Source organism: Nesoenas mayeri (assembly GCF_963082525.1).
Source record: "Nesoenas mayeri genome assembly, chromosome: 3".
NCBI lineage: Eukaryota > Metazoa > Chordata > Aves > Columbiformes > Columbidae > Nesoenas > Nesoenas mayeri.
The window spans coordinates 33,525,222-33,550,632 of NC_137544.1; the positions used below are offsets into that span (position 1 = coordinate 33,525,222).

Consider the following 25,411-nt stretch of genomic DNA (forward strand, 5'->3'; position numbering starts at 1 on the left):
ATATGGGGAGAAGTGATTTATTTTATTAAGCAAACTGATTGAGATATTTAGGAAAAGCATAAGAGCTTTTGGGATACAGCCATCGTCCTGTATTCTTCATGACAAATAAAGCTTGATGTGATAAAAATCTTGACATTACTTCTCTCTGTTCCTCCCTGCAAGTTTTAGTGGTTTGGTTAGCAAACGATCTTTCCCTAAAAATCTCTTATTTTGATTTACTTTAACATTTGATATATCTGTATGTCAGTTTTGTGCAAAGCCTTTGTGTACCTGTAGTTGTTCTAAATTGTAGGACTTTTTTCCATGCATGGAATTTTGATGCTGTCTGGTCAAGTATTGAATTTTTTTCCCCTTTAAATATTTTATTGAGAAGTAAAAATCCATGGAGTTTTGATCTTTGGCAGTCAGATTCTGTTTAGATTGGTGGGACTTTTGCTTTTGAATTATTTGGCAACAGAATTAGGATCTAAGTGCAATTTGTAATTATACCATAAAGTCAAAAGTTCATTTTTCGTGCTTCTCTCACGTAATTTTGTAAGCACTTCCTTAAGGCTTTATTCTTGTATGAATTGCTTTATTCTGAGGGCTTCTACAGGTGTTTCCTCAACTATGTACAGTGTAACATTTGTAGTTTCAGTACTCTCACCTGTTAATCTGAAAGCTGTTAAAAAAAAAAAAAAAAAAAGTAGAATGTATTTATCCAGGAAACTAGGTGGTTAAATGTGGTTTGAAAATATATAGGCATTCTAAGCATGTCACTGTCATATTGACTTCGTGAAATAGCTAAGTATATATTATTATATGTATAGCTAAATATGTAATTACATTTGCCTGACATTGCCGCAGTTTTGTCATACATTTCATAGGCTCTGAAGTTGTGACTCGTGGGGGTTTTGTTGGGCTTTTGTGTGTTTGTTTATTTATTTTTAACTGCTAAACTGGGATATGGACTTGTAATAAATAGTCACAATGCAGAGTAAAGATTTATACATAAGGGATGGAGAATTCACATCTCGTCAAAGGCCACTACGTCCAGTGTTTAAAAGAATCCTTATTTTGGGATTGCATCTTTCACCATGAGAACACACTCCTTTATCTATGCTTTTTTGTACTTTTGCTATGAATGAACCAATTAATATAGTCCTTATGAACCCATAGGGATAAAGATTTCAGAGCAAAACTGAACTATAGGTTTTATTGTAATTAGACAGCTCATAAATAAATAGTTGATTTTTTTTTATTTTCTTTTTTTTCTTTTTGAGATGGGAATGTATATATTTTAAATATCTTTCTCTAGCAATTATCAATATAGTTTCTAGTTATCCAATAAATGAGTAAGAAAACATCTGCATCTCACTTCTATGGAGGATAATGAAACATTATTCTTTCTATTTACAGGTAGGATAGTTAGTCTGACTTAGTGAGATTTTTTTCCTACCTGGGCCTAGAGCTCAGGGTTTTTTTAATGTCCTAATTTAGAATAATTGAAAAGGCTCATTTTTAAGTTTAGGGTCTAATCTCAGTATTTCAGAGTAAGGAAGTCTGAAAAATAAAATCTGTATTTTTGTTTTTTAGGGTACCATTGAAAGTGGAACAAGCAAACAATGCTCGTGATGCCTTGGCTAAAACAGTGTATAGTCATCTGTTTGACCATGTAGTGAACAGGGTAAACCAGTGTTTCCCATTTGAGACTTCCTCTTTCTTCATTGGAGTTCTAGATATAGCTGGTTTTGGTAAGTATACTTAAAAAAGAAGTAATAAAGCCTTATTTTCATGAGATACAAGAATGTAGAGGAGGTCTAGAGCTTTCCCTGGTGACCTAAAAACACTATAAAGTGTTAGTGTGAAACTAAACATAGTTATAATGGTTTCAGATTCCTGTAGTGTCTGCATAGACACAGTTTTTGAAAGACTAAAAAAAATGGAGTGGAATCTTACTGTGGCCACCCAATAAAAGCAGGAAAGGTATTGCATATGCATGCTGTTTTCCCATTCAGCCCTGAGAAGATCACTGCATCACAGACAGGCAGATGCAGTCTCTGAATTAAGACAGATAGTTCTGCTACAGAGTTGGACTTTGGGCTCCTGGTTACCCCCTGGAAGCGGTGGAGGTTGATGGTTCCCATAAAGCTTTTGTCCTGTTTGGCTCACTGAGATTCAGAATGGAGCTTGTTTTCTGGTGTGCTAAGGTGGTCCAAGAACCGTGAATAAGGGAAACGTTGGTTTTCAGGTCTTTAGAGCTACGATAACATGGGTGCATGAGGATGTGTTGGTACAGTTTCACTGTATGGTAGCATCTTGCTTTGGTTTGCTGCCAGATTATAACTGTCTGTTATTTATCCTAGAAATATTCTCTGCTGCAGTAGTTTTGTGTCTGACTTATGTGCAGCTTGAAAATCTGTAAAAGCTTTCATTTTACTGAAACAGATATGGATCTGAACACATCTTTAAATATTAGCACTGGGAAGCTTCTCTTATTTACTATGTAATATAATATACATTCTTGGAACATGGATTTGTCATAGACATTTAACTTCTGTTTTTCAGAATACTTTGAACACAACAGTTTTGAACAATTCTGTATTAACTACTGTAATGAAAAACTGCAACAGTTTTTTAATGAAAGAATTCTGAAAGAGGTATGTTATATTTAATATTATATTTGAGGATTTATTTTTTTAGTAAAGAGATACTTGGAGTAGCATTCTTTCCATAAGATTGCACATTATACTTAGATTAAAAAAAAGTCACTTGTCAAACTGGTTTCCTACTGTGTGACATCTGGTTGTGCCAGAAAAGAATATGGCTTTTTGAAAACCAACAATCTTTCTTTTCTTCTTTTTTACCACTCATTAAAATCAAGCATCTAGATACTGGACAATATCTCATAAATAATTAGAATATCTAGTTGCATGGGCTTATCATTAAGGAGGTAAAGTTGGAATACATTGAGCTGTGGAAAGAACTTCTAAAATGTGTGTTGATTCATGCAATATTTACAAATGTCTTCATGTTTATTTTAAAAAAACCTTTTTTGATGGGTTAAAATACATGGTGAGTGGTGTTCTCTCTTTTCCATTACATTTATTCATTTATTTGTTAGGAACAAGAACTTTACCAAAAAGAAGGCCTGGGGGTTAATGAAGTGCGCTATGTAGATAACCAGGACTGTATAGGTATGTACCTCTTGAAATGTCATGGTATTCCTTAGTGTCCTGGGGAAAAAAACAAACAGAGGTAAAATATGTGTAGCACTAGTAATTTTATACTGTTAGTGACTGTTGCAACCTTGTGAATTCTTCCAGCCTAAGATCACATTCCGGTTCTGGTTGGTAATAGAGCCCTGTTGTGCTACAGTGTGTCATGACTGTAGCTGGGGCTTGTGAATTTCTTGTGCATTTTTCTAGAAGACTAATTAGAACACCCAAATAGGGTAAATGAAGTCAAGAAGGGTGTGAGGATGCCTGGGGAAAAATATTCCCTGAATGAAAGAAGTCCTGTTGCATTCTCCCCACCTTTATTGAGCCAATGAGCAAAGAAACAAAATGAACTCTAGGCAACAGGCTGTAGATGTTACTGCTGCTTTTAACTTTCCCCAGGCTAATTTACCAGAGCCTTAAGATGTTGTTGCGATTTTTTGTTTGTTTTTCACCCACCCCCTTCTGTTTTTGTCGCTCTGTGTTCTACTTGTGTTCTCCAAATTGGTGTATTGTGAACATTGTGTGCATATTGTGTATTGTGTTCATCTTGCTTTTGCATTTACAGGGATTTGCTTGTAGTAACTAGTCAGTCTTTGGTGAGCACAGGATGCAGAGTGACAGAATTTAACATCTGTTGCAAGATGTCTGTTTTTTCTGAGTTTTTGTAGCTCTGATGAAGTTTTCACTTTGTCAGATAGGACTGTACAGTCACTACCTCTGACAACTAAAAAAAAATGATTGTCAAGCAAACCTCTCAGCCATCTTGTGGAAAAGCAACAGGGAGGTGTTTAGAGGAGGGAACGAAAGCATAGCAACAGGAAAACAGTGACTTCTATGAATCTTAATTCTCCTAGTGATTTAGTAATGTGTTTCATAATATGTATATGAGCCTGAGCCTGCTCCCAAAAATGTTGCAGTTTAGAGACTGTCATGTTTCTATAAAAGAGGTTGCTTCCCCCTCAATGCATTTTTTTTTTTAATATATCTCAAGATCAAAAGGGGTTCCCTGGTGCCTATTGGAACAAGAGGTCTCTGTCTGACTCATAGTGAGAAAATGGGTCAGATTGTAGAGATTGTTGCCAAGTTGTTGCCTTTTCCTACCATAGAAAAGGTGGGGGCAGCTTCCCTCAGGATGGAAGTAGCTGTCCCCTCAGTCATGTCCCCTTTTGCTATTCCAACCAACGTACAACACACCATCACAGATTTGACAAATTTCTTCATTGTATAAGTTATTCTTAAGTAAATTAATGAAATTACTGCTTAGTTATACTACAGCATATATGCCTTTTTTTCTGTTCTTGCATAGTCAGGAGAAAAGGATTTTGTAGTGCCTTTTGGAGTGACAAAAACAATGTTGGTTTCTGTGAAAATTTGGTTTTGTTTGAAGTGTTGGACCAGGCCAGTGACAGCTGTGAACATGTAGAAATAATGACAATCACAAAAGAGAGGGATATTATGTTGACATGGGCATTAGAATGCTTTGATGGATTGGTAGTCAGCTCTGTAGCTAAATCAGTTTACTTAGATTTTATAAGCACAAATTCTTTGGTTCAGGGCTCTCTTTTATGCTTTATATATATAGCCTCATACTGTTTACAGTCTGTGGTAAGAGTTCAGATGCATTACTGGAGTACAAGCATTAGTCATTTCTTCCTTGCCATGGTGGGGGGGGAGGTAGTAAAAATTCCTTTTGCAAGAACAGCTTCGCAGATAATATAAGAAAGTTTTAAAAGCTGAAAAATTCTTGTGTCTAGTTGTTTCAAGAGCATGAATTTCTGTGTCAGCTTTTGAGGGATTTTGTATATGTATGTGAAAGTTCAAAGCAATAGACTTGTGAAAGTTGTGAAACCACCACTGCATGCTCAGGTCTGGTCTGCCTTTCTTAAATCAAATGCATCTCATTTTTCTTCCTGGATCCTGTTGAGAATGGAAGTATGTGCTTTTTCTTGCTTTTAGTTTTGACATGTGGTGAAACATGGATAAAAAGCTTAAAAACTCCCCAACAACATAAGCAGTTATTCCATAAAAACCTATGGTCATACTACAGAAACACTTAGGCAGCTTTTGGGAACTGGATGACTAAACTCAACTTGAGACCCAGAGTAAAAATCATACAACCTGTGCCTGATCTTTTTTTCCTTCATTTTCCTTGTGTTATATTTAGGACTTGGTATGTATAGGTTATCAATTAAATCACCAATTCAGATATGCAGAATTAACTTGCAGTGACTTTTTGTATTTTGTGTTAACAGTTTTCCCTAGATATTGTTATACAGAATCAGATCAGTAGTGTTTTAAACTTCTAAAGTTCTGTTCTGTTATGATGTTATATATATATTCCATTTTTGTAAACATATTTTGTTCTATTAATAGATTTGATTGAAGCAAAATTAATAGGCATATTGGATATTTTGGATGAAGAAAATCGTCTTCCCCAACCAAGTGACCAGCATTTTACTTCAGTCGTGCACCAAAAACACAAGGACCATTTCAGACTCTCTGTAGGTTTATTTTTGCTGTCTGTCTTGTTTTAATAAACAGTTCTTGGAACAGTTGATAGTAACACTTCAATTTAATGAAAACCTTTCCTAAGAAATCTCATACCACACCAGTCTGTGCAATCCATTTTGTTTTGTTAGAGACAAGTTTGTTTATTGCATTTGTTGAAAAGTTTACTTAAGTCTTCCAGCAATTCTCATATCCTGCTGAAAGTAAAGCCATATTCTTCATTCATGTTTGAAGTTTGTTAACAAGTAATGCATGAGAAGGAAATAAAACCACATTTTATTTAGTTTATTTCACATCATATGAGCTGGTTTGTTGTTCCTTTCAAAAGCTGCTTGCATTGGAGAATACCTTATCTCACACGGAGTGTCTAGCCAGCACTTCAGAGATATAGGAAAATATATCCAGAAATAGAGAACACACAAGGAAAATATTTTTGTTGTTGATAATTCTTTAACATACAGCATTCTGTGGAAGATTAATGGAAATTATTGCAATTTATGTACGTGACTTCTGTTGGGGGAAAAAAAATCTTCCTGGTGAAAAAATGCAAGCAAGGGCCAAGTAAAATTGTCATCCATATACCTTTTTTTAAGTTTCCACTTGTCAGTGTATGTACAATCAGCTAGGTGGTTTGTGTTTTAAAATATACCATCTGAAAACGTATTTTAAGTTTCTATGTATTCAGATTCATATGACAAGGCTGTGGAATGAATGGTGTAGAAACTGTTGATTTAAGGCAAAAAGAAAATCAACTAGTAGGTGTTAGCAATCCTGATTACTTTTATCTTGAATGTGAGGTATCTAAAGATGTGAAGGAGAGTGAAAATAGGGTTTTGGAATATCTTGGATTTGGACAGGAGTGGTAGTGTTCACCAAAATTGTACTGCAGGAAATGTCATTTTTAACACGTAGTGCTCCTGGCTGAATCATGATGATGTTCTAAGAATAAACTTTTTCTCATTCTTCAGTCTATTTCTTTTATTCTTCTTTGTAATTCAACTTTTTAATTCCAGATTCCTAGAAAATCTAAACTGGCCGTTCACAGAAATATCAGAGATGATGAAGGCTTTATTATCCGACATTTTGCAGGAGCAGTGTGCTATGAGACGGTAATTTTACTTACACAAAACTATTTTTTTGTTATGCTTTGTAGTACTTTTATATTTTTCAGTGTATATAGGTTAAATACAATTTTCTTTCATCAGAAGAGACATTCAGAAGTTGATTTGGCTTAGCTTTGAAACTAATTTTGGGAATGTGTGACAGGATTGATAGTTTCTTTAAACTTCTCAGATTACAGACTGTTTTAGTGACATATTTTGTGTAAGAGTTTATTACAAGTTTATAGGTAATGGTGTCAATATTAAATAGGCTGATTGATGTTCTGCTGCAAATCTTACATCAACAGATGTTTGCATCCTGGGGAGAAGAATACACTACATGATCTAAAAGTAGTGTTAGACTGAAGAGCAGTTTTTTCAGGAGCATATTTATCCTCATATGCAATCACTGTTCATGTTATATTAAATATCACATTTTATGCTTTTTGTTTTCCATTTCTGCTGGCAAGAGTCATTTATATAAGAATACAAAACACTTGTACTTTTTTTTATTCATAGTACAAAAACTTCGAAGAATGTAAAGCCACTATTTAAAATGTATTTTTTTAAAATAAAGAGTGTAGTATAAACACAAGATCTATAATGCTTGTTGTTCTGGTCTGTAAATCCAGTGTGTAAGAGGGAAGCTAATTTTTTTTCTTTTTGGCATTTGAAAATATGTGTTTTAAGGGCTTGTTCTTAATTACTTCAAAATACTCCAGGAATGATAGTGATTGCTCTGCTGTTTTGAAGTAGGCACATTCTGTAGCTCATTTTACAAATAAGAAAATTGAAGTCTGTGAGTTACCTACCTTTTTTTTCTGAGGTCATTGAGTGAGTCAATATCAAAACAATAAATAAATTTGGAACACCTTTGTTCCAAGTGCTGTATGTTTAACTATGTACTTCATAATGATACATTAATAATATATCAGGGTGTTTTCAGGATCAGAGGTGCCAGAAATGAGTGCATAAGTTCTGCTGCCAAAGCTAGTCAGATATGACGTAGTTTTGGCCCAGAAGCTATGCTAATGTGCCTGACTTAATTTATCCCCTCTCTCAGAGAGACTTACTTAGCTTGGGCCTTATAACTTTTGGACTGTAACTGCCTTATACCTCACCTGTTACATACTTCTCTTCCTTACTCACTTGTGGCAGTTCTCACAACCTGATTTGTGTTGAGAACACTCATCTGGCTGCATTCATATTCCAGTCTTGTGTTTTCGTAGTCTAGGGGAATTTTGGAGGACTGTGTTTGTCCTTTGATTCTCATCACCATTAAATCCCCTTACGGGATATCTGGCAAATTAATATTTTATTTGAATTAGTTTTGATCTCTTCTGTTCATAAACATCAAAGTCACTGTTAAAGTTGCACCAAAAGCAATAGAGAATTTTGTTAGTGTGTGACTGGATACTAGTGTCCTGATCTCTGAATTTCAGTTGTTCTTAACTTGTAAAAGTTAGTGTGCCAGTTTAAATAAACCAGAGAGGTAATGTTTGTAGGAAGGGACAATATCTTTTATTAAATCAACTGTTCTTATGCAGTCATAGTACTACTAAAATAACCATTTTTAATTTCATTTTCCAAACTGTGTAGATGCACCAATTAAAGTGTGCATGTTAACTCCCATTTCACAACAGATCTTAAGTGATATTACAAGCAAGTGAAGAATTAAGCTTCTCAGAACTCCCAAGTAATGATGTGCTGAGTGCTAGAAATGGAAAGAAGGAGGATAATCATTGACAAAAACACAATGAATCTCTTAAAAGGCACTAAACCTTACCTTGGGTTTCATGATTCCAGCATCCTTCAAATTTAAGAAGATCTTTTCTCTGTCTTTAATGTTTTGTGTGTCCAGTTGAAAAGTTGTTTGAAATAATATATGAATATTTACCCTACATATTCTTGCCAATTTCTTGTTTAAGTATATAGCATTGTTTAATTTTTTTTAAGACTTAAGTAACTGGGGCAATATAACTGTACTGTACTGTTATTTTTCGGGTTATCTTTTCAGATGCAATTTGTGGAAAAAAACAATGATGCTTTGCACATGTCCCTTGAATCTCTTATATGTGAATCCAAGGACAAGTTTGTTCGACAGCTGTTTGAATCTAACACTAACAACAACAAGGATCCCAAACAAAAAGCTGGGAAACTTAATTTCATCAGTGTGGGAAACAAATTCAAGGTAACATGATGCAGGAAACAGTCTTATCTTCCTGTAATAGATGCCACTTTTAAGTTATCTGAAATAAGTAGAACCTAAGGTTGGGAGAACTAGTAGTAACTTGAGATTCATACAAAGAAAATAGTTTTAAATAGATATTTTTTTCTATGAAATTATAGGAAACCAGTATATTCAAGCTATGTGCTATGCATCTCTGTCAAAAAAAGATGTTTCATAATAGTCCTTACAGAGATTATACAGTAATTTTAAAGTCAGAATTTTGCAAAATATGGACATTACTCGAAGACATTACTCAAAGTGTTTCAAATCTTTAAAGTTTGGATTCTGTGGACTTTAGGGGTTCCAAATATGATGAAAAGTGTTCTTCCATCTGGTCCTCATTGTGCATTCTAGAAGATGTATCAATTAGCTACAGCTCACCATTCTCAAAATTCAATACCTAACCTAACCACTGTTTTTCCTCTTCTAGAATATATAGTCATGGCTCTCACAGAAAGATGTTAATTGCGCTGAGTGTTTGCTTTCTCAATACCTGAATCTGATGCTTCTCCTCATTTTCTCCTTTCTTCTACTTCTTGTAAAGCTGACCTTCAAACCTTGTCTTCTCCAAATGTTTTCTGCATCCTTTTCTCATTCAACAGTTTTATTTTAGCTGGACTATTCCAGCTCAGGATGGCTAGAAAGAGAACTATAGGGGAATTAAGAGATGAAAAGCAGGCACAACCGTGGGCTGCAGGTAAATTTTTCACTCTCATGGATTTATTGTTGGTAGAGCTGCTGCAGTTGCAGCAAGAGCTCTTCTCAACACACCTGGGCCAGATCCAATGAAGGATTTGCATGCCTTTCAAGTCAAGTGCTGCAACATTTTTGGTGTGCTGCCTTACCTAGGGCACCTAAAACTCCACATCATGTTCCTAACTAGACTCCTCATGCAGTCCCTGGGGAAAGCAGGTATCTTAGACAATCAAAAACCTTATTGTAGAGTGGGATGCTGCCAATAGCAAAAGAGTTTCTGCATCTCTGCTCCATGTCAAGGTTAAGTGCTGAATCAGCACTGCAGGATAAATTCCTTCTTCTGTAATCGTATCTTGTGGCTGGTGTTTAGAACTGTTCTCTAAAAATGCAGAGGCTAAAGAACAGGAAGGATATGGTAGCAGCACTTGCTTTTTGTATAGCAACAGTATTCTGCCTCAGGTCCTATTCAGTGTTTTACGTCTACTGTATTTCCTGTAGCACAAAGTTATTGGTCAGTCTGGCAAAGGGGATTCTCCGTGTGCCCTTCTGGAGATGGATTCTTATGTAGCCAGAAATAAAATTTTGATGGGGCCAGGAAGAGTATTAGACAGAGGCTGACTTGTAAGATAGTGGTTTGAGTATTTAACTGGGCATTGGGCAGCCTGCTCTCTTGAGTTTCGATCTGACAATTATTTCCTCCTCCTTCTTGTTATATAAAGGTTGTAAAATTAAACTGTAGCATTGGTTTAGTATAAAGAGCATGATCACAAGGCGGACTGAAAAATCGAATTACGTACAGAGAAGCAATCTGCTCAGCAATCACCTGCAACCATGAGTCTGTTGCAGGTGAAGCTAGGATCCCTTGTTTTTTATAACTGCATTTTACAAATGAAACCAACTGTTATATCTTTGAGATAATTTCCACTTTCTTCCACCTGGGTTCTCAATTCCTCTTTGATTCAACACCTCACATCCAGTGGATGGGAACATGTGAATGATACCATTGCCCAAGGAGGGCCGAAGTAAAGAGGAGGCATTTTATAAGTTAAGCAGCAATTGAGTGGGGAACTTTTTGGATTGCCTTTTGGACTTTAGTTATGTTCTAGGTGCAGAGGTGAACACCAAAGTCCTCTTTGGATCTGGCCCATTAATCTATAATTCTTTCAGTGTTTTCAAGTTTCATGGCATTTTGAATGTACGTGTTACTTTCAGTAATTCATTTAGTGTTACTTTCCCAGACACAACATGTGCTGCTGATGAACACTAATAGCCTTGAAAATTTCACTTCAGATGACATCAAAATAAGTTCTGTTATCTTAGTAGAAATTTCATCTCTTTAAGAATAGGATTCTTAGTGCTTCACTGTGTAAGTCAGTCTCAAATTCTTCTTATTACATCAATTATTAAATTATGGTGTAGGGACTTCTCTTTACAAAGTCCTTCACACAACCCTTCCTTATAACTAATTAATTTTTTTTTCACATAAATCAGTGGAGGAAATAATGATTACTTAGTTCACCAGATCTACTCAAGAATCTTTGGGATAATTTTACCTTAATACAGTAATGGTGGATTAAATTGTCATAATTCAGAGAGCAGTAGTTTTAGCAACATGTTTTATTCATAGGATCATTTCATTAGTGAAATTTATCTGAGAATGACTCTGGCTTATTTCTTGTCAAATCACAAACTATAAGGAAGGGGTGTTTTGCCTGTAGTGGAAACTTACTTTATTGATGAAAATTAGGCTGTCCCCTCCAAAATTAAGCATTTCTAACTCAAGAAAACATAAAGATTATATTCAAGTAGATATAAAGGGTATGTGTAAATGGGAACTGAGCAGGAGGTTATTAGTGTTTGTCATGCCTCTTGTGGCATTCCTTCTCTCTTTCTAACCATATCCATGATTAGATAAAAAAAAAACCTATCCACTGGAAGGAAAACTGGCATCTGCAGGTGACGCATATTGCCCATACAAATCTGGTTTCTTGGATTCAAGGTAACTGAAAAAATCTGATTCAAAAAAATCAGTGAAAAGTCAGTTCCTTTCAATTTTGAGGAATATGTTAGGACATACAGGATTTTGTCTTACTTCAGCCTGTATGCGCAATGCTTGCTAGTAAACTAGAAAGGCTGGCACAGCACTGATCTATGTGGTAAAACAGACACATCTGTAAAGTGAAAGTGTAACTGTTTTCCTCATGTGGTTCTGGAATATTTGAAGTCCCTACCAATTACATTCAGTAGCAACTGTGCCTTGTTCTCCCTCATAGCCTTAAGTCTCTGGTGATCCTGTAGACTTACCTCCATATAATCATAGGACTGCGGTCTTTTCTCATCACTGTGTGTTTAAATCCAGCCTCAGTAAATATGATTTTAAAATTATAGTCTGTTCTCATCAAAAGAGAATTAAAAATTTGAAAATTTGGAATTAAAAATAGATTATGCAGGTTCATTCACTGAAATGTTAACTTACCTTCAGAAAAACCCCAAGAAATATGTTAAAAATTTAGTATACAAATACATACTTGTTATAGATTAAATTTGGGCTTTGATGGATTTTCAGCAATAATTAAAAAAGAATACACTGATCAGTCTCATTTTCTTTACCATTTTATTACGTAGCCATTATTTCATTTATTTTCCCAAATGGACTTGCATTTTTTTGATTACTATGTTTTAGTAAGTAACTAATCCATACAGTGCTGTTGTGCAATTAAACACAAGCTATTTCCTTAGGACCATTCATGCACACTTGCATGATTTTGTCTGTTAAAATTTGTGAACATTTGATTTATCAGTTCTGTCTGATTTACTAACAATAATCATGCATGCAGTATTGCATGCACACTATTCTGTGTGTATGTTTCTGTAGTTGTCATGGTGAGACTCTTAAATATCTGTTTTCTTTTACAGACTCAGTTAAATTTGCTTCTTGAGAAGCTTCACAGCACTGTAAGTATATATACAGATGCAGGTTCCTAGTTTGTTGATTATCTCAACAATATGGTTACAATAAATATGATAAATAATTGCTTTAGAGTTTGCAGTTATATGGCACTTCCAAAATGACTTGCTGTACAAGTGATGATTGTTGAGTTACTTTAAAAAAAACCCTTACCCCCTTACCCACTGGTTATCATGATGACTAATTTGCAGAAGATTTAGATGATTTAGATATGGTTTTAGAAGTAAGGTGGATCATTATTATTAATTTCTGTTTTCAGATTCCATAAAGCCTTTAAAATGGTTTATATCACTTTTGTGATAGGCTGTAAATGCACAGGTGGTCAAAGAACCTGATTCCTCTAATGAGTATTTGCTAATTTAGCTGATGCAATTTGAGATTTTGTGAAATTCTCTTATGTAGTTCAACATACCAACTTTTTTTAGAATTTGTATTTGTAAGGACACATTCTTGTTTTTCTTACCTTCATATTCTAACCAATTCTAGATATCAGAAGGAAAAACGTGGGAAACAAATGGGGCAGGTGCTGCAGTGTAGCCAAAATAAAGATTTTACTACGCTCATGAGGCTGGTTTGAAAGAAGGATGTTCTCTTTCACACAGAACACCCTGGAACTGAGATCCAGTTCTGGATGAAAGTATGTGCCAGGCTTGCACTTCAGCTAACCCGTGACCGAGGGTGTGTTGTTAATATATTGCTCCCTTGGCAGATCTCTCTCACTCTGTTCTGGAAAAAGAGAGAAGGCACTGCAAACTAGGAGTAATATTATGTTTTCTCACTTCCACCTGTTGTAGGGAGGTCTGAATAACTGTCTGGTGTTTTGCAAAAATGTCATCCTTAATGAATGTGAAATGCTCAGACAAAGCAGGGGTTTGAAACTGTAGAGACAGCACACATGGCGATAAGAGAGGAGCAGACTGGAACAACATAGGGGAAGGGAGAGCAAAGCTATGAGCCAGAAGAAACTGTAAAAGTTAGAAGAAAGGAAGGTTGAGTTCATCTGGCATGATTCCAGTGTAAGGAACCTGGTAGCTTGCTCATTGATGTGAACTCTGGAGGACTGAGACATTTAGGTGATATGACTGTGGAAGATGAGGCTAGTAGAATTCAGACTTCTAAATCATAATTAGTTTGTACTAATGTTAAGAAGAACAGTTGAGTGAAAAGGCCAAAGTTAGAGGATCCAACTAATAGCTTGAGCATTGAGATCAGTTACTTCAAGACAAAGGCTAGAGTGCGAAACTGATATACAAGATAAAAAGAATGTTAGCATTTTTCTATTAGAATACTATTATTTTGTATCTTATTTTTTTTCCACCCATAATTCTTAAATGACTAACTGTTATTTCAGGAGGTTTAAAAATGTGTAAATTCTGCTAATTTCTTACTTTGCTAATAGGGATCTAGCTTTATTCGCTGTATCAAACCTAATTTAAAGATGACAAATCACCATTTTGAAGGAGGACAGATCCTGTCTCAGCTTCAGTGTTCAGGTAATGTATGCCTCTGATCTTTTTCCCTCTGTTTATTATTTTGTGGGTTATAGATTTACCTAAGTTTGAAATATGTGAGATGAAAGCAGTATTTCCTCACTTGAACTGTTGCTTTCTAGAAGGTAGCTTATTTATGCCTTATGAAAAATTATTTATATTCTTAGTAACTTAGCTCTTGTTTTAGTCAACAGAACCCTAGAAATAATTTTTCTGAACATCCATAAGGTCTCTTCTTAGGAAGAAGTGTTCATGTAATTTCCGTTGACTGTTTTTCCATTGATTATAATGAGTTCAGGCACCAGGTACATATATAAAAAGCCATGTAGCCATATATTGGTACATAAACTTAGATTTCCTGACCTGGAGCTGAATCCCATCTCTTTGTGTTGTCCACAGTGTTAATAGGGCAGCAGTTCAGTCCTGAACAATAGAATTCCTTTGAAATACTGTGGCAATTGAAGTGTTAGAAAATCCTATGTGCATTTAGAGATGGTCAATAGGAGCTGAGATATCTAATAATTGAAACATACCTTTTTGCTTTGGTTTTGCAGACACTATGGTAGAATTGAATCGTCTTGTTTTACTTTTTCAAAATTTCTTCATACCACTGTTTCAATTTTACAGCTTTATTTTAAAGAATAAATAGTAGCAGTTTTGCTCATGCCCCACTGAACAGTGGGAGGAATTGCTTGCTTTGGAATTAGAGTACTGGTATTGTCATTCTTCATGGCATGTTTTTTCATCAAAGAACTTCAATTTTTTTCCCCTTTTCTGTATTTTAATACTTTCAGTAGATAGTGCTTATTTGTTTCTCTTTTTGAAGTCAAAGATATTTCTGGGTTCTGGAGCTGATGTTTTGACAAGTCCATGTTTAACATGTCATATTACTCTCACAAAAGCTTAACAACTTTTCAGCAATTAAAATTCCATTAACATCATTAGTAGTAGGTCTCTTCAGGTCAACAGCATTTAGCATGTCAGAAAGGAAAAAATAACAAATTACCTCCCCTCCTGCAACTATTGCCATGTTTTACAGTAGTCTTACAAACTCACTCTTCTGTATGTGCTTATATTCGCAACAGTAAATGAAGCTTAATCTAGTAAAACAAAGGTACAATATGTAATGTAAAAAGAGCAAGATGTAAAAAAAAGAAACTGTAAACAAATCAAATTCCCTTTGAAAGCAAATATGCGAAAGATGAAGTTTAAAGACAGCAACCACAAGTTAAGGGCTAACAATAACTTTTATGTAAAATCTGTTTACAGGGTTATGTAAAGCAGCAGACAAAAACTGGCATAGCCTGTGCTGCTTGAACTAACTTGAGCCTTTTATTGACTTTGTGCTTTACTGATGTCCTAGTTGCACTCGAAATGTAGTCACGGTAATTGGGACATTAAAATGCCATCTTAGTAGTTGATACCTAGTACCGCAAGTACACTACATGTTTTAACACTGCATATGTATTTGGCGCTGCATCTGTACCACATCACAAAAATCATTGACATGATAGAAATAACAGCCTGACCAGGAATTGTTGCTGCTTGTGATTTGTTTGGTTTTTGTTTGGTTTGAGGTTTTTGTGGGTTTTCTTTTGTTTGTTTGTTTTGTTGCTGTTGGGTTCCCCCTCCCTCCCCAAGTGAAAATGTAAAGTCTGCTGAAATGAAAAAAATAGTTAGAAGAAATATAAGAAAAATGATCTTCTGCATGAGTGGGTGTTACTTACCTCTCAAATAGGGAGAAAATTGTATGGGCCATTCTCATTTGTTCAGTATTAACTTTTTGTGAATGAGAGACTGGATCAAGTCCCAGCTAAACTTTGTGGTTTAGTCTCTGACCAATGTCATTGAGACTTCCATCATAAACTGCTGGTTATGATAAAAATCACAGCTTCATTTGCATTTTACTGGTATCAACTCCTGTGCATATGATTCTATGTATCTAGGAATGGTGTCTGTTCTGGATTTGATGCAAGGTGGTTTCCCTTCGCGAGCTTCATTTCATGAACTGTATAATATGTACAAGAAATACTTGCCTGAAAAATTGGCTCGACTGGATCCTAGGCTTTTTTGCAAGGTAAGAAAGAAATTAATTCTTCTTCTGTGTCATCCGGGACTGAAAATGTATTGTGGGGATTTTTTTTGGGTTTTGAACTCTTTTGTTTGGTTGGATTTGTTTTTGTTGTTGGTGGTGGTTTTTTTTTTTGGTTGGTTGTTTTTTTCTTGAAGGAGGCAGAATTATAATCCTGACTGTTTTCTGTGTTTCAGGCACTATTTAAAGCCTTGGGACTGAATGAAAATGATTACAAATTTGGGCTAACCAAGGTGTTTTTTCGACCTGGCAAGGTAATGTTTCTCTTGGAGTTCATGAATGTGAATCTTAGGATAATTTCAGTTGGCAGAGACCTCTGAGGGTGACATTGTTCAACACATGACTAAAAGTATGGCCAACTTAAATAACATTGCCCAGGGTTTTTTGTAAATACTGTTCACATTCTGTGAAAAAAAATCAGTATTAGTTAGTTTCATAGTCTTGTTGCTGATGCTGCTATATTCCTAATGCAATGTTTGTATTCTCAGATGTTCTACCAGTCACTTGAGACTTATGTTAACTATTACAAAGAACAAGTTAGAGCAAAGAAAAAATATTTTCTGCTGAAATCTATTTATAACTGAAATATCTTTCTGGGATTCTGAGCATTGCTGCTACTATGCAAAGAAGATGAAGTAGGGAGCTGTTGTGACAGAAAAGAAGATTATCATAGTTTCAGCAAAATGTTTCTACTGTCTTAATTACCAAAAAACAGAAGTGTAGGATTTTCAGAAAAGGTTGCCTTTAGTTGAATTCTTATACAAAGGTTAAAAACTGAGAAGTGCTTTCAGCACTCTGTTTTTCCCCAGATACAGAATTAGAGATGTCTTGTAGTTGTAGAAGGTCAAAGTGTTTAGGCTGTAGAGAAACAATTAATTTTTAAAAAATGTTGGCAGTAATATTTTTAGTGATTAATAAATGATTTGATTATTCAAAATGCAAAGTGTTGCACATCAGTTAAACAACCAAACTGAAAACCTAGGTAGTCATTTCTGTCAGATGTACCTGCTCATTTAAATTAATTGAAATCTGATATAATGATGACATACAGTTTGCAGTAAAAATATTTTGATTTTAACCTAACATGCTCTTAAATAATAATGTCAAATAGTCTCTGTTTTTCTGATTTGTAAAACGTTGTGAGTTTTTTGTTTGTTTGTTTGTTTGTTTTTATTTTAGTTTGCAGAGTTTGATCAGATAATGAAGTCTGATCCAGATCATTTAGCAGAGCTAGTTAAACGAGTGAATCGCTGGCTTATCTGCAGTCGTTGGAAAAAAGTTCAATGGTGTTCTCTCTCAGTGATCAAATGTATGTATTTAATGTTTTATTAAATCAAAATATTTGTTAAAAATATAGTGGAACTGGCTGTCCAGAGAAGCTGTTGATGCCCCATCCCTTGCGGTGTTCAAGGCCAGGTTGGACAGGACTTTGAGCAACCTGGTTTAGTGGAAGGTGCCCCTGCCCAGGGCAGGGGGTTGGAACTAGATGGTCTTTAAGGTGCCTTCCAACCCAAACATGTATGGCAGATATTTACATACTAAGGTCTGAGTAATTGCTTTCAAGGTTGTTGAGATTTTTTTATTTAATGCTCTATGTTAAGGGGGGCATAGAGCAGAGGTTTTTCAAAGTGGGACATACAGCCCACCACTAGTGTCTTATGTCCAGTCTGCTTGGGTGCTCACTGAAGCCTGGGTAAACACTTGCACAGAAATAAAGAGCTGTCGTGGGTTTTGTGGGGGAGAGACTTCCACATCAGCAGGGAAGAACAGGAGTTCAGCTCTCAACTGACAACATGTGTTACGGGACCAACATCCCCGCTCCAGCAACTACTGCTGACCGGCACGGAAGAGCCCATCAGTATAGATAGGTGGTTTCTAAGTGCTTGGCCTGCCCAATTTACTGTGCAGAGTAGGAATGAAATGGTGTAGGACAGAGTTGTGTTAAATTGTATAAACCATTAAGACTCAGTATCTTCTGTGTGTTTACAGTGAAAAATAAGATAAAATATCGAGCCGGTGCCTGCATTAAAATACAAAAGACTGTTCGTATGTGGCTTTGCAAGAGAAAGCACAAACCACGGTAAGAGGATATTCCTTGGTTGAGAAAAATGGATTTTTAATAATATTTTCTTGTGAATGTAAAGTGGAGATTTACTACGCTTAACTAAATATATCCGAAGTGATGCTAAGTATGACTGAAAGACACTTTGAGAGGTGCCGTGTTCCTCCTCTCTTTCCCAAGGATGAATAGATTAAATCTGAACTTTTCCTAAGAGAAGTTTGTTTAGCTCTTTGTTCATAAAATCCTTCAGTGATAGCCTAGTTATTAGAAATCCTTAGTTAAGTCTCTCTAAATGAAATTTAAGCTTATTAATTCTTCTCTTTTACCCATTCACACCTTCCTTTATAGCCCCGCTTTATTTTTTATCTTGCAAACAATTGTGTGTTCTGTCTGTCTTGTCTCCTCTTGAAATTAAGTAATTCTGTTAGTCTGCATGGAATAGAGATGGAAAAACCACTTCAGTCATTAAGCTCCGCTGACACCATTTTGTTCTTTGATAGATGTCCAACTCTCTGTTCTTTAATAGTAAGGTTCTTACAAAATGTTTTCTTTTACATCCTTTGATAGTTATGTTTCATTTTATACCTTGGCATTCCTGACCATATCCCTATATTTTTAAGCTGTTCTATACTCATTTTAATGATTTAATTTAGTTTCTACTGAATCTCATTTCAGTGATTTTTTTTGTAGTAAGACTGTCTCTGCAGAGTCGTAACTTGTACCTGTGCCCTCCAGTATTGTTTCTTTAAAAAAACTCCAACTTTTCCTGGACTCTTCCCTTGACTTTTTTTTTTTTCCCCTAGTGGAGCCTAGTGACTGTATTGCCTGCTCTGTAGTTAAATTTTATCTGATTCACTCCCATTATTGGTCTCTGAGTAAGTGGCACATCTCAACCTTTATCCACTTCAGTCAGAATCCTCTAGTGGATAATACTTTGTTATTGGAAGAAAAAAACCCAATACATAAATTCTGAAAATAAAAATGCATTTTCCCATTTTGAGTCACTGTCTGCTAAGCAGTTTTAATGATTTTTTTTGCAAAAGACATCATTGCTTAGTTACTTCTTGTGATAATATTTGAATTCCAAAAAAAAGGGGTGAGTTTTATCAGAGTGTATAACTTGTCTCCCTTATCTACCTCTTTAAAGTGAGTGATTAGTGGTAGTTTTAAAAATGTCACCTTGCAAAAACACCTTAAGATACAAATAAACTGTCTTACCTTCACAGCATTGATGGCCTGATAAAAGTGCGTACGCTGAAAAAGAGACTTGATAAATTTAATGAAGTAGTAAGTGCTCTGAAGGAGGGGAAGTCAGAGACAAGCAAGCAGGTCAAGGAGCTGGAATCTTCTATTGATGCTTCAATGACCAAAATCAAGGTATGCTAATAATCAGAGAAATAGTTTTTTATTACTGGAATCTTGAAAAAGTCTTAATCTAAAGTAGAAGGCCAATATATTTTTCTTAATAGAAAAGACATTTTAATATAGAGGTCTTAATATTCGGAGGCACTGGGTAAATCCGGTTTAAATTATATGTGAATGTAACTGAAGTGAATCCTGAAACTAGGTGCATACATCTTGACTTAAGTATTATTGTGTTTCAAAATTGGCACTGGAGAATTTAAAGCGAAAATTCATGTTGATATTGTGAGGCAAGTGTTGTTAATAATTTGCTTGTTGTTTTTATATTGGAATAATGCATCTTAGCAATGTTTTAAATTAATCAGGGCTGAAACTTAGAAGCATGTGTCACGGAGTGAAGAGTTTTATATTCCAGTTACAAGTTTTTTTCAGACTTGGTGGTAAAGAGAATTCAGCTTGCTGATTATGATTCAGGGTCTATAGTTCTCAGTTTTTTAACACATGAGCACACAGACAAAATAAAAGCACTCTGGGATTTGCTACTGTTAGAAAAAAATTGATGTGTTGATTTTTTGTTTCTTGCAATGTTATAACTTTCCTGATGTATCATATTAAGATTTTTCTATCTAAAACCATGTTTGAAAAGATGACAAGTTAACCTGTCATCTTATAGTTCTCTTTTCTAATAAGAATAAGACAACTTGGTTATCATTACGATACACCCTCAGTAAAGGTCAGCAAACAGTATGTAACATGATTTTATTAGTATACATCAACATGAATTGCAAAATTAAATTGGAGCTATCAATGAGATCTGAAAACATGTAACAAAGGCTATTATTTTAAGTATTTCCAAGTTGTTATTTATTCCTAATACCTTTTTAAAAATATTAGTCACAGCATAGCATGATGCAATATTTTTTCTAAGTGCTGGCACACATAGTAAGCAAAAATCTTCTCTGCTATGACATAAAAGGCAGAGCTGTAAATAACCACTGTAGAAGCCAAGTACACAAGACAAAATACACATAGGAGGCCCTTAGTTTGGTAAGAATTAACTTCTGTTGCTTAAAACTGCAGGGTTTTAAAGATGAAGGCATGCGTTCAAGAAAAGTCATATTTACTTTCATTGATAAAATGGAGATTCTTTATATGATTTTAAATGAGAGAGAAGAGTAATGGATCCCCAGGATTTTAGGAAGGAAGGGAAGGATGTGCTTAAGCTTCCCCACCCTGAAGTGTATACATAATTTAATTATACTGCTCAATTCTCTCATGTCACTTACTATTTTTTCAATATACACATTTTAGAAGTGAAGTACAAATGTAGAAGAAAATAATCCCTTCTTATTTTGTTTCACAGACCACTATAATGACTAGGGAACAGATACAGAAAGAATATGATGCTCTAGTCAGAAGCTCAGAGCAACTTCTGAGTGCACTGCAAAAGAAGAAACAGCAAGAGGAGGAAGCAGAGAGGCTACGACGCATCCAGGAAGAAATGGAAAAGGAAAGAAAGAGACGTGAAGAGGAAGAACACCAACGAAGGAAGGAAGAAGAAGAAAGACGTCTGTGAGTCTCGAATAAGTTGCTTGTTACAGAATGGGAAACAAATAGGAAAAGCACTTTAATGAAGTTGTTTTTAGTACTCCTATGCTTAAAGAGAGTCACTTGGACTGTACTTCTGGTGTACTATGCAGCATTGAAATGTTCCCTTTTCCAGTGATTTGTAAGATAAGAACAGAGTATGGAAGAAATTATATGATGCAGCTGGAAATATAGGTGGACTTGAAAGGTTCCTTGACTTTACGTGTAGTGTCCTGTCATAGGGACTGTACTGACTTCTGGATTGCCATTCAATTTTATGGAAGATGCTTATATATCTCATGTTCATTTGCATCATAATAACATGTTTTCATTCCTTCCTCTCTTTTTTAATAGGAAATCTGAGATTGAGGCAAAGAGAAAACAGGAAGAGGAAGAAAGGAAAAAGAGGGAAGAGGAAGAAAAGCGTATGCAGGTGATGTTTTAGCTGTGTGTAGGTTTTGTGGGTTTTTGGGAGATTTTTTTTGGTTGTTTTTTTTGTTGTTGTTGGGTTTTTAAAAATCTTTTTCATGACTTAGGTTCCCCACTGAGTTTTAACAGCTTCATTTTGTAAATGCATATCTCGGAGTCATTCAGCAGTGTTGCTTTATTTGTAAATGAAGGGCGAAAATCCTGATTAGGACATCCCAATACAGATCACCTATTTCTAGTCTATGTGCAAGCTTAGGTACATTTGTTTTCAAAGGGTTTTAAAAGTTAGTTTAAAGGTAAAAATACACAACACTGCACAACTACTTTAAGCTTTGGGGTTTTTGCAAGTGCTCCATGTCAGGCAAGTTTGGCACTCTTCCACTAGAAATCACATACACATTCAGACTATGTCCCGTACCAGCTTAACTGTAAACACTTTGAGGATATTGGTAATAATAAGAGGTTACAGAACTGTCTCTAGTAGCCCCTTTGACTACATTCAGGTAGAATAAATACACGCAGTTCAAGCCCTACCCCTCCACTCCTCCCCCTTGATTCCTGACACTTGTTGCTGATCCCATCGTGAATTCTCACTCTGAGGTGTGTTTGGCCCCTACACTCCTGTTTTCCTCTTGTGTTGGAGATCACCTGGGTAACCTGGGAGAGCAAACTCAGAGAAAAGGCTTCTGTGTAGGGGCAGTTGTAGCAAGCGCAGGGCAGTGGTCACTGATGTTTACACACTCTCTTAAGCCTTATCCATGATTAATAAGAGGCAGATTTTTTCTTCTGTATCTTATTATCCCTGGAGTTAGCCTAGCGCTGCTTATCCTTCTAGCCTCTGCATGCACTCTTCTATCACCTCACCTTTGTTCCTGACAAACAAGTTGCTGGAACTAACACAGAAATTATAGCCTAACTTTGATAAAAAATGAATCCTTGCTATGTTATTGTGTCTGTCACCTGTATCAGAATAATAAGCACTACCAGCTTGCAGAAGTTAAACATAAGAAGGGTAAGCTGCTATTTGGCTAGTGTCTAAATCATTGCTTGCAGACCATTGCAGATGTGCCTAGTGTTTTGTGAGAAATTCATAGGATAAATTTCCATTCAGGGACAGTTTAAATGGATTAAAATTGGTCCACTGAGGAAGCAAGATGGACTGTTGCCAGAAGGTTTAAAAACTTGGTCTGCCAGCACTGTGAGCAACTCTAGGGATTGTCTTTATTTATGTTTCTTTGTTTCTAAGATGTGAATATCTGCAATGCAGAATGTAATTTAAACTTTTACTTAGAAACACTGCATTTGGCTACAAAGCAGATACGTAATCCAGTAGGGTATTTCTTTACTTCTACATACAGTTAATTACTCATTTTCTCTCCTTCTGGTGGTTGTTGCTATCACCTAATCTAGAATGGGATTCATAGGGTAAAGTCACTGGTCTTACTGTGCTGCTTTAGTGCTGCAAATTCACGAGGATGAGTGGGAAGTGACTTTGTCTCCTTTGTTGACTTTTGGGCACCAAGACAGGCACTTGGCATATGGGATTTTCAGAAGTAGAAATTGGATGGTCACATTTTACTTACTGTGTGTGCAAGACTCTGTTAAATAATGATGGAACTGGAATTACAGTTTTGCTCTGCAGAGGCAGTGTATCTGTATTGCTTCTGCATTGCAGTAAGTGGGAATTTTACCATTTGCTTTAATTCAAAGACACGTCCACAGAGGATTCCAGTGTTTGTCTCAATCCCTTTTCAAAATGAACCACAGACCTTATATGCAGAGCAATACCTATAGCAAAGTCCTGTAGTGCCAAGTGCAGAGTATCAAGGGAGTATTGTGTTAGGACTGTGGAGGAATAATCGTATTGCTCTCTAGCATCTGAGTTTTAATGATTCTAAAAACTTTCAAATCTAATTTTCGTAATGGTTAACAAAAAGCTTCATGTACTTTTAAAATAAGGAATGATTGATTGGCACTTCACTTTGAATAGGTAATACAAGTGGTGGACACCAATTTGGTTTGATAAAGTATATGAAAACCAAGGTGCAATCTGTAGTTGTTTTGTTTTCCTTGGGTCAAACTAAATACTAATGCTGTTACTTTTTCAGTTCTGTAAATAGTGCATGTTTCGAAAGCTATAAATATACTACTATTTTCTAATCATTTGCTTTTTTTAGCATATTGGTTTTGGCTGGATGAGGTTAAAGGTGTGTTTTTATAAAACAGGCTGAAATTGAGGCTCAGCTAGCTAGAGAACGAGAAGAGGAAACCCAGCACCAAGCAGTTCTTGAACAGGAACGTCGTGATCGTGAACTTGCAATGAGAATTGCCCAGAGTGAGGCAGAACTCATCAGTGATGAGGCCCAACTTGATGTAGGATTGCGCAGGTATGGCCTTAAGTATTTAAATTTATCTTTTTTTTTTTCTTCTTCCTATCCTGATTCCTCTGAGAGGACTATGCTCTTGTTGGTTTTATGTATTTTTCTGTTATTTAAATGAACCCTTTAAGTCAGTGTATTGGAGTATTTTTCAAATTAACTTGTGAAATTTATTAGAAATAGATTGCTTTTCCTTAAAGACACGGACCATTTTGTGTCTTGCTGCATTCAGGTCTCTTTCTCTTTTTGATTTCTGGCAAGGATGGCAACTAATTTAAATTACTATTTCTATGACTCATTTAAACTAGTGAATGGAATTTCTTCAGTGATAAGTAGTAATAAAGTACCCTTTCCAGTACTTGGTGGTTCCAGTAGTGTAGTGTGAATTTGCCTGTGTCTTCTTTAACAAAAAGCCCTCTTCAAATGCAGAAATAGTAGTTATTTCTGTGGACTGACTGGTAAGGTTTTTTTAATGTGGAATTAATATATTGGACATAGATGGGTTTGAACATTAAATGTTGTCTTAAACATTTCTGGTTTGTTTTGTTTGAACTTTTTGATGTGTCACAAGAAGTGCTTGGCTTTTGGTACACAGATCCACACTGCCTGCAAAGCAAAATCTCTTCGGTTCCAGTAAAAATGGTACTTATTTGTCAAATTATATAAAGGCACCTATGATTGTGTCAGTGGTGACATCATTAGTGCTAGTCTACTCTATTTCTTGTTGGAAGAAGAGGTGTAAGAAAATCCTAACTGTTTCCATGGAATTTCAAGCTCCCAGATGTGTTCTCTTTGCCACTCCAATTTACATAGATGTATACTTTTTTTTTTTTTTTGATACCTATATGCTTACGTGAGATAGCTAACCTTTTTTTTTTTGTCATGTACAATACTGATTTTTAGATACTTCCACTAAAATTATTGTGGTTTTGCCCTCAGTTATATAATAGCTGCCATATTTTCTCAGATGAGACTTCAACATGCTCAGTTGCATGTCCAAGTGTTTCACAAACAGCATTCTGGAGATTTTTATACTTTTCCCATTTGGATATTGGTGCAATAGTTTGAAGGTAAACCCAAAGTCACTCTGCTGTTGCCACCTGGCAAATGTCTCTTAAATATGAAAGCTCATGGGTGGTTGTGGTATTTGTCTTCTTTATGTAATCCTGGAATGGATGATGAACTAACCATTCTGATAGTTAAAACTTCCAGTTTCTCTCAGCTGTGTAGCTAACAGGAGGAGAATGAAGGCTCTTTTCTGAATGGTTCAAAAGTGTAGAGTGGTCTGAGCAAGTTAACATAGCGATGT

General features: G+C 35.5%; 1 protein-coding gene across 11 annotated transcripts in view; it reads left to right on the forward strand.

Moving 5' to 3' along the window:
• MYO6 (myosin VI) overlaps positions 1 to 25,411 on the forward strand; it is a gene marked incomplete at both ends in the record, with an annotated part of 81,165 nt that overhangs the window by 39,104 nt on the left and 16,650 nt on the right. For 6 of the 11 annotated variants that reach the window (XM_080342006.1, XM_080342010.1, XM_080342012.1 and 3 more), the window contains 16 exons: positions 1,576 to 1,733; positions 2,548 to 2,639; positions 3,104 to 3,176; positions 5,574 to 5,701; positions 6,722 to 6,817; positions 8,826 to 8,999; positions 12,651 to 12,689; positions 14,102 to 14,195; positions 16,139 to 16,269; positions 16,461 to 16,538; positions 17,464 to 17,593; positions 18,274 to 18,364; positions 19,573 to 19,723; positions 21,072 to 21,280; positions 21,650 to 21,728; positions 23,951 to 24,111. In XM_080342006.1, coding sequence (XP_080198132.1) covers positions 1,576 to 1,733; positions 2,548 to 2,639; positions 3,104 to 3,176; positions 5,574 to 5,701; positions 6,722 to 6,817; positions 8,826 to 8,999; positions 12,651 to 12,689; positions 14,102 to 14,195; positions 16,139 to 16,269; positions 16,461 to 16,538; positions 17,464 to 17,593; positions 18,274 to 18,364; positions 19,573 to 19,723; positions 21,072 to 21,280; positions 21,650 to 21,728; positions 23,951 to 24,111 — 1,884 coding nt within the window. Of the gene's footprint in view, positions 1 to 1,575; positions 1,734 to 2,547; positions 2,640 to 3,103; positions 3,177 to 5,573; positions 5,702 to 6,721; positions 6,818 to 8,825; positions 9,000 to 12,650; positions 12,690 to 14,101; positions 14,196 to 16,138; positions 16,270 to 16,460; positions 16,539 to 17,463; positions 17,594 to 18,273; positions 18,365 to 19,572; positions 19,724 to 21,071; positions 21,281 to 21,649; positions 21,729 to 23,950; positions 24,464 to 25,411 lie in introns of those variants that run through there. The other 5 variants (XM_080342005.1, XM_080342008.1, XM_080342011.1 and 2 more) reach the window with 3 other exon arrangements.